At 44.6% G+C, this 19,295-nt stretch overlaps 2 protein-coding genes across 6 annotated transcripts in view; both read right to left on the bottom strand.

Moving 5' to 3' along the window:
- The window catches only part of NRDC (nardilysin convertase), a 92,006-nt gene extending 87,415 nt beyond the window's left edge, over nt 1–4,591 (bottom strand). For 2 of the 5 annotated variants that reach the window (XM_033435531.2, XM_033435533.2), the window contains exon 1: nt 4,053–4,581. In XM_033435531.2, coding sequence (XP_033291422.1) covers nt 4,053–4,396 — 344 coding nt within the window. In that variant the 5' untranslated portion in view covers nt 4,397–4,581. Of the gene's footprint in view, nt 1–4,052 lie in introns of all 5 variants that reach the window. The other 3 variants (XM_049700054.1, XM_033435532.2, XM_004273862.3) reach the window with 3 other exon arrangements.
- Nucleotides 4,592–13,453: 8,862 nt separating this feature from the next.
- On the bottom strand, nt 13,454–17,305 carry LOC101284414 (heat shock 70 kDa protein 12B-like). The gene is given in 4 exon segments (XM_012534483.3): nt 13,454–14,748; nt 15,323–16,309; nt 16,312–16,460; nt 16,564–17,305. Coding segments are annotated over 4 exon segments (2,064 nt in total). The 5' UTR covers nt 16,848–17,305; the 3' UTR covers nt 13,454–14,104.
- Nucleotides 17,306–19,295: the final 1,990 nt, after the last annotated feature.

Genomic DNA, 19,295 nt, shown 5'->3' with positions numbered 1-19,295 from the left:
ACCATTCAATACACAATTATTGGGTTGGCCAAAACATTCATTTCAGTAAGATGGCTCTAGTAGCGCTTAGTTGTGTTTAACCTCATTCAAAACAATTTCATTAGAGTGTTTTGTTACAGCTGTCACATCAGCGTGCATTTTAAAAAAACATCAAAATTGGTGAATTTTTGTGTAGCCATTTTAATATTGAAGATGGAAGAAAAAAAGCAACATTTTCGGCATATTATGCTTTATTATTTCAAGAAAGGTAAAAACGCAACTGAAACGCAAAAAAAGGTTTGTGCAGTGTATGGAGAAGGTGCTGTGACTAATCAAACGTGTCAAAAGTGGTTTGAGAAGTTTCATGCTGGAGATTTCTCCCTGGACGATGCTCCACTGTCGGGTAGACCAGTTCAAGTTGATAGCGATCAAATTGAGACATTGAGAACAATCATTGTTATACCACCTGAGAGACAGTCAACATACTCAAAATATCCAAATCAAGCGCGAAAATCATTTGCAGCAGCTTGGTTATGTTAATTGCTTTGACCTTGACCACATTTCCGCATGCAATTCACTACTTAAACATAACGAAAACGTTCCGTTTTTAAAACAAATTGTGATAGGTGATAAAAAGTGGATGCTGTACAATAATGTGGAAAGGAACAGAATGGGGCAAGGGAAATGAACCACCACCAACCACACCAAAGGCCGGTCTTCATCCAAAGAAGGTGATGTTGTGTATATGGTGGGATTGGAAGGTAGTCCCCTATTATGAGCTCCTTCCGGAAAACCAAACAATTAATTCCAACAAGTACTGCTCCCAATTAGACCAACTGAAAGCAGCACACCACAAAAAGCGTCCAGAATTAGTCAACAGAAAACTTATAATCTTCCATCAGGATAACGCAAGACCACATGTTTCTTTGATGATCAGGCAAAAACTGTTGCAGCTTAGCTGGGAAGTTCTGATTCACCAGACACCGCACATTCGGATTTCCATTTATTTCAGTCTTTACATAATTCTATTAATGGAAAAAATTTCAATTCCCTGGAAGACTGTAAAACACAACTGGAACAGTTCTTTGCTCAAAAAGATAAAAAGTTTTGGGAAGATGGAATTATGAAGTTGCATGAAAAATGGCAGAAGGTAGTGGAACAAAATGGTGAATACATTGCTCAATAAAGTTCTTGGTGAAAATGAAAAATGTCTTTTATTTTTACTTAAAAACTGAAAGAACTTTTTGGCCAATCCAATATAATTACCCCTTAAAACAGTCTTGCCACATCTCGTGGGTCTAAGCTACTATCTTCACATTAATCTTAAAACACTGCTTTATTTACATCATTTTCATGCTCAAGAACTCATAACTTCTCTCAGTATTTCTCAAATATACTTCACCCATTCTCTACACTATCTATTTCAAACCTTCACTGCTAAAGGCTTCCCTTCTGTTTCCCACTCCTTCCCGTACAACTTCTTAGAGGACCACTTAAGTTGACCTCAATGCCTACTTTACAGGAAAAAAAGTCCCTAATCCTTCCAGAAGAGAAGGAAATCAACACTTACCAAGCTACAGATCACTAAAAAAAAGCAGAATGGATGTCCTGGAGGTATGATTAACATTTCCAAAAACTTAAAACAAATTACATATAGAGAAGTAAAATTCCACAGGCTATTTTAATAAATGCAGACTGGTAAACAAGTATTTTGAGGTGTTATTTTCAACAAAATATTCCTTTAATCAGGTCCGCCTCTGGTAAGTATTCACACATTCATAAGATAAATAATTATAATACAATGGATGTGTACTGTAATGGACCATGTATAAAGTCCTACTGAAATACAGTGAAAGGAGGGATTAGTTCTGCCTGGAAATGCTTCACAGAGATAACATCTGAGCAGGTCCTAGAAGGATAATTCAGCTCTCTGGGCTGCAGATGCCTCATGTCTACTTCTGGTTACAAAATTCAGAGAATTTAACTTTAGGATGGTTAAATCTTTAAAATTCATCTAATATCGAGGTTTTCCACCTTTATTTTAAAGTAACAAAATCTTTCCTTTAAGAGTCTAATTGAAAACGTTGGTATATAAAACAGGTAAAAGTGGACCTGCTCTTTTGAAAGGAGAGGAAGTTATTGGAAAACACTGCTATTCTTAATCAACACCCTTCACTTTAAAATAAGAAAACTGAGACACTAAGGACAATGATTTGGCAAAAGACCACAAAAATGTAGAAATGCAACAATTACTCAGACAATACTTTTTAAGCATTATCTCCTCTTTCAAGTCTTTTCTAACTTTCTCCCCAGGTAGAGTTTATACCACTCCTTACTTTATTCCTTGCTATACCCAGCACATACTTCTATTATAGTTTCTATAAAACTTTAGTGCTCTAGTTATACCTTTTTCATGTGTCTGTGTCCCTCTACTACATTGGAAGCTCCCTGAAGGCAGGGACTGTCTTAATCATCTTTGTATGCTCAGTACCCAGAATAAAGTATCATTTATTAAATTATATTCAACCGAGTTTCAGAAAAGATTTAAGATAGCTCAGCGCTTAGCACACAGTAAGACTTGGTAAGTATTTTTCAAATGAATATGCCAAAGACTTGGTAAGTATTTTTCAAATGAATATGCCAAAAATGAGGTCATTAAATGAAACAATACATCAAAGGTAGAACAGTATCTGACACATAGTGTACATTCTAAAAACATTACCTGTTATTATGTAACTTTATATAGGCAGGAAAAAAACTGAAGCTGTTATTTAATCTGGACGGCAAAAACTAAATAACTTTTATCAAGGTTTCAACTTGCTCATTTACATTATTACTACTATAACCACATCTTTGATGAGAAAGAGAGAAAACTTAGCCCATTCATAAAGATCTTCAGCCTGGGAAGAATAGTACAAAGAGTTGTGTACTGTTAATCTCTAGATGTGGAGTGAAAGAAGAATTTAGGCCTGTCTTCAATTTAGGGCTAAAACACTTCCTTCTAGACCTTAATTTCAGTCACCTGTCTTTTGCGGATGGTGGGGAGTGAAAAAGGTTAAGGCTAAGGTTCTTTCCTGCTCTAACAATGTAGGGGCATACAATAAATTTAACCTAGAATCCTTCAGCTTTCAACTCAGTAAGAACTTTATAAAAATCAGTAAATTGTGCAGGGCATTTGGTGTCAGATGGACAGGGTTCAAACCAGCTCTGTTATTATTCAGCTGTATAATTCTGAACAAAAAGCAGACTCTCTGGATCTCAATTTCCTCAGCCTTCAAAATGAAGTTAGACAATATGCTCTCTCCTTAAAATACATTACAGTCATGACGTTCTATGGAATAAGTTACCTGTGAAGATAATATTTAGGTGGGGATTGAGCCACCAGTTATCAGAGATGTTTAGAGGATTATGGCATAAACCAAAAGTTGAGAATTTCAGGATTAGAAGAAACCTTACAAGTCTTCTATGACTCAGTTGAGATTCAAGTCCTCTCTAACACATTCTTGGAAGAGTTCACCCAACCATTCTAGCAATGAGAAACAACCCATGGAAATAAGTCACTTCATCACAGGCCGACTCTGATGCCTAAATTCTTTTACTGAAACCACACGATCCTCTAGTAACTTCCACCCATTAGTTTTACCCCTCTTTCAACTACAGGCACCTCAAGTATTTGTGGATAGTGATGACATGCCCCTTAATATCCTCTCCAAAATTAAAATCCCCAGCCCCTTCACCCTTTCCTCATAACAGAATACCAAGACTCCCTGACCATCCAGCCTGCCATCCTCAGGAAAACCTCCACTCTTGCTTTAGCGAATGTCATAACTACTCGAACAACCCTTCCCGTTCTGACATCCTGATTCCTGGTTGGACCCAAGATCTGCCCCTCGTCGAGCTGACACCACACAGATGCCCCTAACTGCCCTTGCCACTTCCATCCAAGTAAGCTTCTGGGGTGGGAAGTGTGCCCCTGGTTGCTCCTTCGGAAGATTAGGAGACGAGAAGGGACCACAGCGGGAACAGAGAGGCCGCCCCCTGCTCTCCTCCCCAGTCCAAGCCTCCTCCCTCACCGGTATTGCTTGGGATCGCTGGGAGACTTGACGATCTCAGGGTCTCCGACATTACTGACAGGCCCCCTCCGTCCCTCCTCCTCAGATTCATCGGCTCCCAGACGAGCAACCCGGCCGCTCTCGCCCAAATCCTGTCCATTGGGCTGCCGGTCAGGGCAGCTGCAGGTGGACTTCGCCTTGTTCCTTCCAGGCATGGTCAGAATAGGAAAAGGTCTGGCAGCCGCCGAGTCTTCGCACCGACCCCGCGCTTCTATTCTCCACAGCGCCGCGAGCTCCCGTCCGGCCTCACACCACAACTTCCTCCTGGTGGCACAGACTGCAGCAACCGTGACTCTCCTCAGCATTCACCACCAAGCCGGAGCAAGTGGCATCCCGCTCGCCAAGACCCACCTCCTACTCCAGCTGCTCCTCCTCCTCAGCGTTCCAGAGGCGGTAGCGGCCGGTGGTGGTGCTGCCGCAGCCGGCGGGGGGACAGGCCTGAACCCCTCCCCCAATCCGGTCTCCCTCACGCCAACTTCCCTCATCCCCACGCCCTCCTGGCCGTCGATGACGCAATTGATTCTAGCCAATAATAAGGCAAGACACCAGTCACGCGCACGTAATCAACCAATGGGAACAGGGAATAAAAAGAACCAACGAGCGCGGGCCGAATTCTCGGAGCACCCAGCGAGCTCTTCGAAACCAGGGGTGGGCGGGGCGAGGAAGAAGAGGCGGAGAGAGTGGCGCGGAGGACGACGGGAGGAGGGCGCCAGAAAGGTTGCGCAGAGTTTATGACCGAAGCGGGAAGGTGGTTTGAGGAAGTGGTTGAATAGCGCTTTGGGGCTCAGAGGAAAATAGTCCCCTGATGAGAAAACCTATAGGCGAGTGGAGAAAATTAATTCCCAAGCCTTTTTTTTTTCCCCACTCGTGTCATATTTTGCTCATCCTGCCCCTCAAACCTGGGGTGGAGACTGTGGCCGTGACTCAGCACGTAAAAAGCAGAACGCCGGAAGTATGTTTCTGCCGCCGGATGGAAGCTGCGCTTGAGTGGAGCTGAGCTGAACGCCAGAAGCAGCGGTTTTGATTCTCCGCCTTGTGGCCTGCTAGACCTTCGTGCTGTTCGCCCTCAGGGCCTAAGAAAGTTTAAGAGACCGGTGTAGCTGTGTTCAGTCTTGCACGTGAAAAGATTTTTTAGCTCCCGCTCAGACTGGAGTCCACAGCCTCAAGTTAGCCAACTTTTATTGAGCAGCCACCTCGTGTCAGGCCGCTACCCTCAAGTCCTTTTTCCCAAAGTTTTTCTGCTTTCAGTGGCCTTTGGTGGGCAAAATGTGATTGAAACAGACACACTTGAAAATAAAAAGCAGCTGACATACAATATGTCTTATTAACCATGGGATGAGGGTTCCTAGCACATAAAAGGAGTAAATATGAATGAGTGAATGGAGAAACACTTGAAGAAAGGAGATTTATTGTTGATCGTTATAAGTCTTTAAATTTTTCTAGGCTTCCCCAACTCCAGACACAGGGGATACAATCATGAACAAAACAAAAAAAACTTGTCTTCTTGGAGCTTGCATTCAAAGGGGAAAAAACACAATAAAAACAGATTTTTTTAAAAGTGTAAGCTATGACAATGAATAACGCAGGATAGGAGAGGAGAGTAAGGAGCTGAGAAGGAGAAATGCAACGATTCAGGCAGGAGGTGAAACCTGAACTAGGGCAGCAGATGAGATAAATTCATTGAAAAATATCGTTCAAATATCCCAGTTTGTTTTCAAGAACCTATCAATTTTTAAACTAAGCAATTCCACTAGATTGCCCTCCTTCAGAGCAGTGTATTTTCTTTATTACCAGTCCCTAACGTAGCTTCCCAGCGCATTGTAAAACAGTAATGTTTGTTGTTGAATACCTGAAGTGACATGACTATTCTGGTTTTTTTTTTTAACTCTCCAAAGCAATAACACATTGCAAGTAATGATTCCCAAAATTGGGTTCACCTCTTGGTGGGTGTCTAGCCAAAAGACATAACTAAGCCAAAGATTGGGAGAAGGAAGGATTAATTACCTGCAGCAAGTAAGGAAAATACTGGGGATCTTTCCTAAAGCAGTGTCTCCCTGAACAGCAAAACTGGGGAAGTCTTAAGCTAAGGGAACATGCATATTCATGAAGGGATTTGGGTGGTGTATGCATACACATACAGGGGCTTGAGCAGCAGCAAATTCAACAGTGAATTGGGGCAAAGTTTGACAAAGTCCAACCTTTAGTAGATTGAAGTCATAAGGGTCGGAAAAGGTCAACATGATCATTCCTTAGATTCCTACCAGTCTGAGGTCTTAGCATGTAGTTAACATTCTCCAACAGGGTGTAGGAGGTTAGTTCCTGTAGAACAACTCCAAGATATGTATCAGATTAATACTCGTCCCTTGAGGAGGAACTAGCACTCTTTTATCACTGAACTATTGTTTCTTGACCTTTTCCTCTGTTCCTGCATTCCTTTGTTCCCTTAAGATCATTAATTACTGAGACCTGCTCAAGGGCAAGCTCAAGGGCAAGCATTGTGGCCAGGCTTAGATCACAAAATGGCTTAATCCAAAATGGCTTCTCTTGTGTCAAAAAAACTATATCTGGTTCTTTTCCTCTGAGGACTCCCTACCCTATCTGCTTACCATAAGGAATCTTCAAATTCAGCCAACAATTGGTATTTTCTGACTAGAAACAAAGAGAGGCCACATCCTAAAGTGTGACCGTCAGTTTTTCCCTTTATAAAGAGGCCTCTGAATCTTACAGGTCACCAGACTATTGAAATAGGGCTTCCCTGGTGGCGCAGTGGTTAAGAATCTGCCTGCCAATACAAGGGACACAGGTTCAAGCCCTGGCCAAGGAAGATCCCATGTGCCACGGAGCAGCTAAGCCTGTGGCCACAACTACAGAGCCTGAGCTCTAGAGCCTGCAAGCCACAACTACTGAGCCCACGTGCCACAACTACTGAAGCCTGCATGCCTAGAGCCCGTGCTCCGCAACAAGAGAAGCCACGACAATGAGAAGCCCGCACACCGCAAGGAAGAGTAGCGCCTGCTCACCGCAACTAGAGAAAGCCCGTGCACAGCAATGAAGACCCAACACAGCCAAAAATAAATAAATAAATAAATTTATAAAAAAAGGAATATAACAGCACTCTGTAATTAGGCATTCATTTATTCATTCAACCAACAAATTTAGCGCCTAACATGTGCCAGACACTGGGAATAGAGTAATGGATAAGAAAATTTCCTGTTCTCTTGGAGCTTACAAGCAAACTAGTTGGAGAGATATTAAACAAGCATGCAAATTTTTAGATTTATCATTGTGAATAGTTTTTGAAAGGGGGACCTAGTTTGGTCAGAGAGTTTCTCTAACGAGACAGTTAGGCATCCATTTGGAAAATGTATAAGAATTGGTATAGGAATGTATAGGAATAGACTTGTTCAAAAGCTCTGAGAAAGCAAGTCTAATATGGCTAACTATAGTAATCTGGGAGCAAAGGAGAAGTGAGTCAGTGGTCAAGATTATACAGAACCTTCCTAAGAGTAAAAAGAAGTCATTGCCTTGTCTATTTTGTGTGTAGCTGGATTCCTAGCTTCTAGAATAATGTCTGGCATATTAAAGGTACTCAGTAAATAATGGTTGAACAAATAAAACAGGAAGACATTATCACAGGTGTTTTTCAAGTAGATCACTCTGGCTGATGTGTGAAAAATAGTTTGGGGGTCAGGTGGGGGGAGGCCAAGACAAAGAAAGAAGAGAGAGAGCACTTAGGAGGGTATTAAAGTGATATAGACACTAGAAAATGATGGCTCGGATTTGAGGAGTAATAGAGATACATGTACACAGATATGTCATATATTCAGGAGGTAGAATTGACTGGTTTGGGGTAGTAACTGATTCAATGTGGAAGAATGAAGAAGGGAGAGGTGTCACTCCCTTGTGTCTAGTTTTCTGGGTGAATAGATGATGGTGCCAGTATCTCAGTAAACAAGACATTTTGAAAGAGGAGCAGGTTTGGGAGGAGAAAAGCCTAAGCTCAGTTTTGGATATGTTATGTTTGAGTCATTTGTGAACCATACAAAAGGAGGATCAGGTCTGGAGCTCAGAAGAGAGGCCTAAATTGGAGATGTCAATTTGACGTTTATGGGCTTCTAGGTGGTAACCAAAGCCTTTTGAATAAAATCACCTACGCTCATTGTGAAGAGAAAAAGCCTCAGGAACCAAGCTTTGAGAAGCTTATAGAAGAGGAAGAACTCCCAAAAGAGACTGAGAAGGAACTACCAGAATGGTAAGAGGAAAACCATAAGAATGTAATATCACAGGAAAATTTTCTCTTTGATGCTTGGCCCAATACAATTCTGACCCCATAGCAGATGTCAAAAGTGTCAGATTAGATGTGTAAAATGTGAGAACTAGCAAGGGATCACAGGAGTACTTTAATCTGGCCTCTTCAGCTATAAAGAGAAATACCTATCCAGAGAGGTGAAGCTCACAAGTAACCCGTGGCACAGCCAGGACTCCCAAACCAGGAGTTTTATTTTCCCACTTTAAATAATTTAGAAATTTGCCATCTTCCATTTGAGTATTCGTAATTATTGTGAAGAATATTCCTCAGAGAAAACAGATAAATTAAGCTATTGCCATTTTACAGGAAATTGAGATATTTGAAGGTTAAAAAGATCTTAAGAGCCCCAAGAAAGATAAGAAGCACAGACTATAACTTTTAGCCTTATTTCTCCAGGCTCTCCTAGAGTGTTTAAGTGCTTTTTTCTAACGTGGCCTCTCCCGTTGTGCAGCACAGGCTCCGGACGCGCAGGCTCAGCGGCCATGGCTCGCGGGGCTAGCCGCTCCACGGCATGTGGGATCTTCCTGGACCGGGGGAAGAACCCATGTCTCCTGCATCGACAGGCGGACTCTCAACCACTGCGCCACCAGGGAAGCCCACTCCTTCCCATTTTTACCTTAAGGATTTCTCTCCCAGGAATTCCCTGGTGGTCCAGTGATTAGGACTCCGCGCTCTCATTGCTGAGGGCCTGGGTTCGATCCCTGGTCCGAACCCTGATCGGGGAACTAAAATCTCACAAACTGTGTGGTGCAGCCAACTGTCCTGTCAGGTCTGGTGACCCTTCTCTCCCTATTTTTTTCTGATGAGGTCAGAAATCATGAAAATTAAGCACATCTCATTTTTATGTTTGATGCCTGCTTCAGAAAGTTATTTTAGTAAATGCAATGGCTGTCTGCCTCCCAGAAGGACAAATCTGCGCCTTACTCCTAAACATTCAAAGGTAAATTGTTTTATTAACCCCATTACCCACCTTTATATTTGAGATTCAGGATAATCAGAAATGTGGAATATTGATTCTAGGGTGAGTAGATTGGGAGTGCTGTGAGCCTCAAACCTAAAGTTATCTATCTTACTTTAGTGTCTAAAATTCCCCCATTAGTGATTCATTGTCCTCTTTAGAACTCCTCTTAAATGCCAATAATATCCTTGAAAGGAGTAAAAAACTAGCACCATTCTGTGAATGGATTTGCTTTTATTTCCCCCTTTTTGAAGCACACTGTGGGCAAGTTGAGATCACCATGAACCCAGGTGATAAAGAGGTTGCTAAATGTGAGAGGAAAGGCACAGAAAGAGGAGGTGGGTAACAAGAGAAATACTATTTACTTTACAATTCTGTCCTGGGCCCATGCTCTAAGCAATTATACTTTTGGAGCTCTAGTTATTAGTGTCCTGCCCACTGATGGCTCTCCACATTTGGTAGCTTTGTATCTAGGTCAAGAAGTAGGCATGTTCTTATGGAGTCTTCTGTTGTGAGACTAAATGTGTGCACAACATACCAAAGAATTTGTGTGATGATAAAAATAGTTTTCTATTGTACTATAAGCATACTTCTAGAAAGAATTTAGTGTTCAAACGTCAAAATAAGTTGAGTGACTTTAAAAAATACTTTATGTCAAATGAAAGTTATTCTATCACAAATCCAGCCAAGAGCTCCTCAACTCTCATCTAAAGATACAGGTTTCGGGCATAGGAGGGAGGCCAGGGAGATCAGGAGAGGCAGGCAGGAGAGGCCCTCCCAGACCAGAGGAGCAAGAGAGGAGAGGAGGGCATTTGCCTCACCCACTTGAGCCCAGGAAGCCTTCTGGGCTCCCAGGTGAGGTCCCCTGCCCTCTGAGACCAGGGGTGGGGGGCACACCTGGGCCCCTTCTGTTCCTTGAGCCTAAGTCCCACCCCCCACAGCCCCCAGGGCCTTTTCCAGCCCTGTGGGTCCTGAGCATTGGCCCCGCCCACTGCCCAAACCTCATCCTTGCTTAGGCCCCGCCCTCCACAGCCAAGGCCTTTTCCCCCCACCTTTTTTCTTCTTTTTCCCTCCTCCTTTTTTTTACTATTGTGGTACTGATGTACCTTCTGGTTGTTGATTCATATATTTTTTAAAATTAATTAATTAACTTATTTGTTTATTTATGTATGGCTACATTTGGTCTACATTGCTGCTCGCAGGCTTTCTCCAGTTCCAGTGAGCAGGGTCCACTCTTTGTTGCAGCACGTGGGCTTCTCATTGCGGTGGCTTCTCTTGTTGTGGAACACAGGCTCTAGGCGCGCGGGCTTCAGTAGTTGTGGCACACAGGCTCAGTAGTTGTGGCTCATGGGCTCTAGAGCACAGGCTCAGTAGTTGTGGCGCACAGGCCCAGCCACTCCATGGCATGTGGGATCTTCCCGCACCAGGGCTCAAACCCATGTGCCCTGCACTGGCAGGCGGATTCTTAACCACTGCATCACCAGGGAAGCCCCATCTATATTTTTATTTTTATATTCTTTCTAACATATCTGTTAGTTTCATAGTCTAATTTTATTTTTTACTTTGTTATTGTTCTTTTTTTTTGGCCACCCCATGCGGCTTGCAGGATCTTGGTTCATGAGCCCAGGGTCAGGCCGAAGCTCCTGTGGTGGGAGCTCTGAGTCCAAACCACTGGACTAGCAGAGAACCTCAGACCCCAGAGAATATTCATCAGAGTGAAGTCTCACAGAGTTCCTCATCTCAGCTCCAAGACCCAGCTGTACCCAATAGCCTACAAACTCCAGTGTTGGAAGGCTCAGGCCAAACAACCAGTAAGACAGGAACACAATCCCACTCATAAAAAAAGAAAAAAAAATTAGATGGCAAAAAAATATGTCACAGATGAAGGAGCAAGATAGAAACCTACAAGACCAAATAAATGAAAAGGAAATAGGCAGTCTACCTGAAAAAGAGTTCAGAGTAATGATAGTAAAGATGATCCCGAATCTTGGAAAGCGAATGGAGGCACGGATTGAGAAAATACAAGAAATGTTTAACAAAGATCTAGAAAAACTAAAGAACAAACAAACATGAACAACACAATAACTGAAATGAAAAATACACTAGAAGGAATCAATATCAGAATAACTGAGGCACAAGAACGAATAAGTGAGCTAGAAGACAGAATGGGGAAATATCTGCTGAGGAGCAGAATAAAGAAAAAAGAATGAAAAGAATTGCAGACAATCTCAGAGACTTCTGGGACAACACTAAATGCACTAACATTCAAATTATAGGGGTCCCAGAAGAAGAAGAGTAAAAGAAAGGGTCTGAGAAGATATTTGAAGAGATTATAGTTGAAAACTTCCCTAACATGGGAAAGGAAATAGTCACCCAAGTCCAGGAAGCACAGAGAATCCCATACAGGATAAAACACACCAAGACACATATTAATCAAACTAACACAAATTAAATTCAAAGAAGAAATATTAAAAGCAGCAAGGGAAAAACAAAAAAAAAAAACATACAAAGGAGGGCTTCCCTGGTGGCGCAGTGGTTGAGAGTCCGCCTGCCGATGCAGGGGACAAGGGTTCGTGCCCCGGTCCGGGAAGATCCCACATGCCGCGGAGCGGCTAGGCCCGTGAGCCATGGCCACTGAGCCTGCGCGTCCGGAGCCTGTGCTCTGAAACGGAAGAGGCCACAACAGTGAGAGGCCTGCGTACCGCAAAAAAAAAAAAAAAACATACAAAGGAATCCCCACAAGGTTATCAGCTGATTTTTCAGTGGAAACTGCATGCCAGAAGGGAGTGGCAGGACATATTTAAAATGATAAAAGAGGAAAACCTACAACCAAGACTACTCTACCCAAGGATCTCATTCAGATTCGATGGAGAAGTCAAGAGCTTTTCAGACAAGCAAAACTGAAGAGAATTCACCACCACCAAACCAGCTTTAAAACAAATGCTAAAGAAGCTTCTCTAAGCAGGAAACACAAGAGAAGAAAAAGACCCACAAAAACAAACCAAAAACAATTAAGAAAATGGTAATAGGAACATACATATCGATAATAACCTGGAATGTAAATGGATTAAATGCCCCAACCAAAAGACACAGACTGGATGAATGGATATAAAAACAAGACCCATATATATGCTGTCTAAAAAAGACCCACTTCAGGCCTAGGGACACATACAGACTAAAAGTGAGGGGATGGAAAAAGATATTCCATGCAAATGGAAATCAAAAGAAAACTGGAGTAGCAATACTTGTACCAGATAAAATAGACTTTAAAATAAAGACTGTTACAAGAGATAAGGAGGGACACTACATAATGATCAAAGGATCAATCCAAGAAGAAGATATAACAATTATGTATGTTTATGCACCCAACAAAGGAGCACCTCAATACATAAGCCAAATGCTAACAACCATGAAAGGAGAAATCGACAGTAACACTTTAACACCCCACTTACACGGATGGACAGATCATCCAAAAAGAAAATTCATAAGGAAACACAAGCTTTAAATGACACAATAGACCAGATAGATCTTATTGATATTTATAGAATATTCCACCCAAAAGTGGCAGAACACACTTTCTTCTCAAGTGCACATGGAACATTCTCCAGGATAGATCACATCTTGGGTCACAAATCAAGCCTCAAAAAATTTAAGAAAATTGAAGTCATATCAAGCATATCTTCTGAGCACAACAGTATGAGACTGGAAATCAATTCCAGGAAAAAAATGGTAAAAAACACAATACATGGAGGCTAAACAGTGTGCTACCAAATAACCAAGAGATCACTGAAGAAATCAAAGAAGAAATTTTAAAAATACATAGAAAATAGTGACAACGAACACACGATGACCCAAAACCTATGGGACGCAGCAAAAGCAGTTTTTTTTTTTTTTTTTTTTTTTTCACCTTGAGCATAAATGCTTTATTGTCATCTTAGGGTTCTCAGGCAGGTGGGGCTGTTGCACATCATGGGAGGGCAGGTACACTGAGCTGATGGCAGAGCTGCGACCAGTGCTCCCTCTGTCCTCTCTACCCTCCCCCCACTCCGTGGCTCGATGGAGTGCAAGTGGGTCATTCATAGGCTGCCCCTGGGGCCTTCTCAGATAGAAAGGAAAGGGCCCCCCGACATGTGCCCCCACACCCCCTCATAAGTGCCTCGCCCTGTACCCTTCTCCTCATAGTCTGCTACTGCTCTTTCTACAATTAACATTCATACTTGGGTGGTCAGTACCACACCGAGGAAGGTCTTACTACCCCTGTCCTTTTCCTGTCAGCTTCCAGTCCTTGTCCTGTCTGGCTCCCTAAACAGGCTGAGCCAGTCAGTCAGTGCACTCTGCCTTTCAGGCCCAGGCCCTGCACAACCTCCTTCCTCTTGCTGCCCCACCTGCAGCTGCACCCCCACCCCCACACTCCCATCCCGGACCCCAGTTCAGACCAGGGCTCAAGTCTTCCGGTGCATTCTGCTTTCAGGATCACGTGCTCCCTGTGGGCACACCGTCTTACAAACCTCTTTTAAGTCTCCTTGACCTCAGTCCTTGGCAGGGCCCTTCAGCCTTCCAGTCAGCGGACCGGGGCCCAATCCCAAAGCCAGAGTTTCTGGATATGTCCCCACCCATCCTCCTGCGACCTCACCTCCCGGGGGCAGGATGGCGGGGAATGGGGCCGGTTGGTCCGCCTCAGCCCGCTCCCCAGGCCCTGGGCCAAAAGAGAGTTCAGCGGGGCAGAGGGGGTCTGGCACTGCGCCCTCAATTGGAAAGAAAGTCGATGGCGGCGCGCACGGATCGATTGGTGCTGACGTCGACGGCAGTGACCTTAATCTCGGTGTCGCCAAACTGCATGGCAGTACGGATCTCGCGGCGGCTAGGGGTCGCGCCAGCGGCATGGGGGCCTCCCTCGGCGGGCTCGAGCTCTAGACTGAGCTCGCCGCACTTGCGCAAGCCCGGGCGCGCGTCCTGGGCGGCGCAGCAGTACAGGTTGATGAGCACGCACCGCTGGCCTGGGCGCGCCGGGCAGTAGCTGCGCAGCACGTCCTCGCCCAGGGCCACCAACTGCTCGGCGGCCACGAAGCACTCGAACACGTCGGTGCACCAGCGGCGGCCGCCGCGAACCAGCAGCTTGTCGGGCGGGTGGCGCCCAGCCACGAAGCGGTTGAGCACGTCCACGCCGTACGTGAGCGGCGAGCGGCGCACCCGAACCACGCCCGGAGCCTGCCCGAAGAGCACCGCGCGCTTTAGGATGGTGAGGCCCACGTCGTGCGGAGCCACCACGCGGAGGCCGCGGGCGCCCAGTGCTGCCTGCACCGCGTGCTGCAGCACTGCCGACTCTGAGAAGCTGCCCACCAGGAACAGCAGCTTCACGCCCTGCACTTCGGGGCGCGCCAGCAGCGCCTCTTTGGTACAGGAGTGGAGGGTGAGTGTGAGGAGGAGGGACGTGGAGTGGGCCACTGAGGCCACCACTACGCAGCCACTGGCGCCTCTCCTCTGCCCGCCTGTATCCTCGAGCAACCAGAAACTAGTCATTTCACTATAAAACGGTAGCCTGGTTCCCATAAAGAAAAACACCGGGCACTTTCATGAGGGCCCCTGGCAATCTTTATGGGCTCTGCTTCCCCACCACACCATTGAGGGCTTGAGATAAGGGTCTGCATTTACACATATTAAATGCCTACTATGTGCACATTGCACTCACTCTCTAGATACTTCAGCTCATTTAAATCCCTGTGATAACAGTTTGGGGGACCTAATACTATCACCCCATTTGGGGAAACATGCACCAGAGGTTCTTTAACCTGGCAAGACTGCATATCTTCCCGCCACACTGCATCCTCCAGGTATTCCAGATGATTCTGGGTCTCATTCCAGTGTATGGATATGGGGAGGTTTCCAGGCACTAACAGGGTAACATATTCCCGCATCTGGGTATGTATGTTGAGATGAATGAAGGACCCAGGCTCAGGTGCTCACCTATGTGCTGGATGATCCCGCTGACCGTGCGCTGAAAGAGGTCGTTCATGGCCTCACAAGACATCCTGAGCATCCCCTGTGAGGACCACTTCACGAAGTTCACGCTGCTCCTGCGCAGGGCTGTCTCCACGTTGTGGCCTCGCTGCTTGCGGTAGAAGTCAATAAAGGAGAAAGGCAGCGAGATGTTGAGCGCCCCCGCACGGTGTGGGCCTGCGGTGCGTTTGCAGGCCTCGAAGGCTATAGTCAGATCCACCCAGGCTGCTGGGCGTTGCGTTTTGAAGGTGCTGATGAAGTCCTCGCCGAAGATGCGGCCCAGCAGCTGCTCGAAGGCCAGGTCCACGCCCACCGCGCCACAGGGGCCACCAGATGCCTTGTAGAGCTCCTTGAGGGTGCCATGGGGCTGCTCCAACTGATGCACGGTAAGGTCCACCGTGCCTCCCCCACAGTCTGCCACCACGTAGCGGTCTCCTGCTTGCATCTCAGCCCACAGTTCTCCGACACCCGATTCCACCAGGAACGTGCGGCTGTGGCGGGACCTTCGAAGCTGTTCTCGGGCCTGACGGAAGCTGGGATCAATGGAGTGGCTCTCGCCCAGGCACTCACTGCCTGGAGCTCGGCTGCTGAGGTCCACGAGCTGGTGCAGACGCAGCTTGCGGCAGTAGACAGAGGCGGCCTCAGGCTCCAGGGCGATGAGTAATTGCTCTGCATCCTCTCTTGACACCAGTCCGGCCAAGTAGGCAGCCTCTCGCATGAACTGCTTAGCTGGCTGTTTCCAGATGGCCGGCACTGTCAACACCCAGCGCACAGTGTCCTTCTCTGGCAGCGATGGGCACTGGTCCCTCAGCTCCTGAAGGGCATGCTCCTTGAAGAAGCGCAAGGCATGGGCGAACACCTCCAGGGCAGGCATTTTCTTTCCATTTACCGCTTCTAGCTGGGTCTTCAAGGTGAGATCAGTGGCACTGTGGATCTTCATCTTGAACTTCTCAAGTAGAGCCAGTCACGAGCCTCCTCAGGGTCCAGATCGTGGTAGTAATCACGGGCTGTATAGCCAGAACTGTGAAAGGCACCCTCTGGGGTCAGCAGCAGGCAGGTGGGGGTCTTCTGGTGGGCCGCACCTGGGTCCCCGCCCTCCCATTTCCTTTTAGGGTTCTTGTGAATATGGTGCTTGGCATCCACTTAAATCTCCATAAACATTGCTCGTGGGATCCTCTCTATCCATGGGGCCATGGGTCCCATCCGACATCCTCAGCTCCTGCTCCCTCATCATGTGGATGGCCTCAGGGTCACTGGCAAAGCTGAAGGCATAGCTACTGGATGTGGTGCTGAAGTCGATGGCCACTACCACAGAGAAGGGGGCCTGCTGGGGGGCTCGGGCCTCAGGCTTTGGAGACTGTGAAGGTGTGAGGGGGGCAATGCCACAGCTTTCCTGGGTCCTTGGGGAGCCGGGTGGGCTGGGCACTGGAGACTGCTCTGGGCTGGAGCCGCTGTACAGCCCCTGCAGGCCCATCTCCGGGACAGCCAGCATCTTTGTAGGCCCTGTGGCTCTGCCCTGCCGACAGCTCGACCTGTGTCCAGACGCCTGGATCCTGGGCCCAAAGCCAGTGGGGCCCAAAAGCAGTTCTAAGAGGGAAGTTTATAGCAATTCAATCTCAACTCAAGAAACAAGAAAAATCTCAAATAAACGATCTAACCCTACACTTAAAACAACTAGAGAAAGAAGAACAAAAAAACCCCAAAGTCGGTAGAAGGAAAGTAAGCATAAAGATCAGAGCAGAAATAAATGAAATAGAAATGAAGAAAACAATAGCAAAGATCAATAAAACTAAAAGCTGGTTCTTTGAGAAGATAAACAAAATTGATGAACCCTTAGCCAGACTCATCAAAAAAAAAAAAAAAGGGAGAGGTTGAAAATCAATAAAATTAGAAATGAATAAGGAGAAATCACAACTGACACTGCAGAAATACAAAGGATTGTAAGAATCTACTACAAACAACTCTATGCCAATTAAATGGACAACCATGAAGAAATGGACAAATTCTTGGAAAGGTACAATTTTCCAAGACTGAACCAGGAAGAATTAGAAAATATAAACAGACCTATCACAAGTAATGAAATTGAAACCGTAATTAAAAATCTTCCAACAAACAAAAGTCCAGGACAGATGGCTTCACAGGAGAATTCTATCAAACATTTAGAGAAGAGCTAACACTGATCCTTCTCAAACTCTTCCAAAAAATTGCAGAGGGAGAAACACTCCCAAATTCATTCTACAAAGCCACCATCACCGTGATACCAAAACCAGAAAAAGACATCACAAAAAAAGAAAATTATAGACCAATATCACTGATGAACATAGATGCAAAAATTCTGAACAAAATACTAGCGAGCAGAATCCAACAACACATTAAAAGGATCACACACCATGAAGCTTTTGAGAAAATTCAACACCCATTTATGGTAAAAACTCTCCAGAAAACGGGCATAGAGGGAACCTACCTCAGCATAATAAAGGCCATATATGACAAACCCACAGCAAGCATCATACTCAATGGTTAAAATCTGAAAGCTTTTCCACTAAGATCAGGTACAAGACAAAGATGTCCACTGTCGCCACTCTTATTCAACATAGTTTTGGAAGTCCTAGCCACAGCAATGAGAGAAGAAAAAGAAATAAAAGGAATACAAATTGGAAAAGGAGAAGTAAAACTGTCACTGTTTGCCGATGACATGTTACTATACATAGAAAATCCTAAAGATGCCACCAGAAAACTACTAGAACTAATCAATGAATTTGGTAAGGTTGCAATTTGGTATTGGTATGCAATGAGGAAAAACCCAGCATACTTCTATGCTAACCCTGCTAAAAATGTATAACCTGAATCTAATTAAGAGGAAACATTAGAAACCTAAATTGAGGAATATTCTATAAAATATTGATAACTTCATGAAAATCAAAGTTTCAGGAACTGTTTTGATTAAAGACTAATGAGATTTGATAATTAAATGCATCACTATAAAGGACATTATTGGGACAGTTGGCTAAACTTGAATGGGGTCTGTGGATTAGATGATAGTAATGAGTAGATGTTAATTTCCTGATTTTGATAATTTCACCATGGTAAGGCATCATACTGGCAACCTATTCTAAAAGGTTCAGGGGAAAAAAGGCCTCCTTTTTTTTTTTTACTGTTCTTACAATTTTCTCTAAGTTTGCAATTTTTAAAAAAGAAATAGGAAAAAATATTACCAAGGGGGTCAAAAAGGATACCATTTGAAACATTGGACCTGATGGCCAATGTCCTAAATGTAAAACATGATTCCTGAAATTGTGTTTAGAAACACAGTGCTTTGCAGGTGTAACAGTAGCAATTGCTCTCCATCTAACCACACCTTCCAAGATCCTGCTCAAGACCTTCCTCCTCTTGGAATCCTTCTTTGAGTCTTCCAGCTCACACTTACCATCTATTCCATACCTGAACTCCAGATACATATTTTTTATATCACTTCTTTGATACTTAATCATATACAACCTTGTGACTTCTCTTGTGTTATTGTCTTATATAAATTTTGAGTTACAGTTTAAATCTTCTCCTGAATATATCTCCATTATTATATTGTAATCAACTTAAGAGCAGATATCATATATGATCTCTTATTTTCTCCCAAGTACCTAGCATATGTTTTGCAATCGCGTTTCCACATTCCAAGGACTGTCAAAGAATAATTAATCTCACTTTGCAAACATTTCCTGCATACCAACCATGTATTAGGTACTGTAAATAATAATTCCTTTCATATATAGAATGCTTGATAGTTTTTACACCACCTACACATCCATTATCTCATTTGTTGTACATAATAACTCTGTGAGGTAGGTGCCACCGCATGATAAACATGCGTAGAGAAGAACTGTGATTTACTGGAAGTCACACAGCTATTTAATGGCAGAACTGAGGTGCCAATCTTGGTCTT

This window comes from Orcinus orca, chromosome 1 (genome assembly GCF_937001465.1).
Source record: "Orcinus orca chromosome 1, mOrcOrc1.1, whole genome shotgun sequence".
NCBI classification, from domain to species: domain Eukaryota; kingdom Metazoa; phylum Chordata; class Mammalia; order Artiodactyla; family Delphinidae; genus Orcinus; species Orcinus orca.
This window is presented reverse-complemented; position numbering and strand designations above follow the sequence as displayed.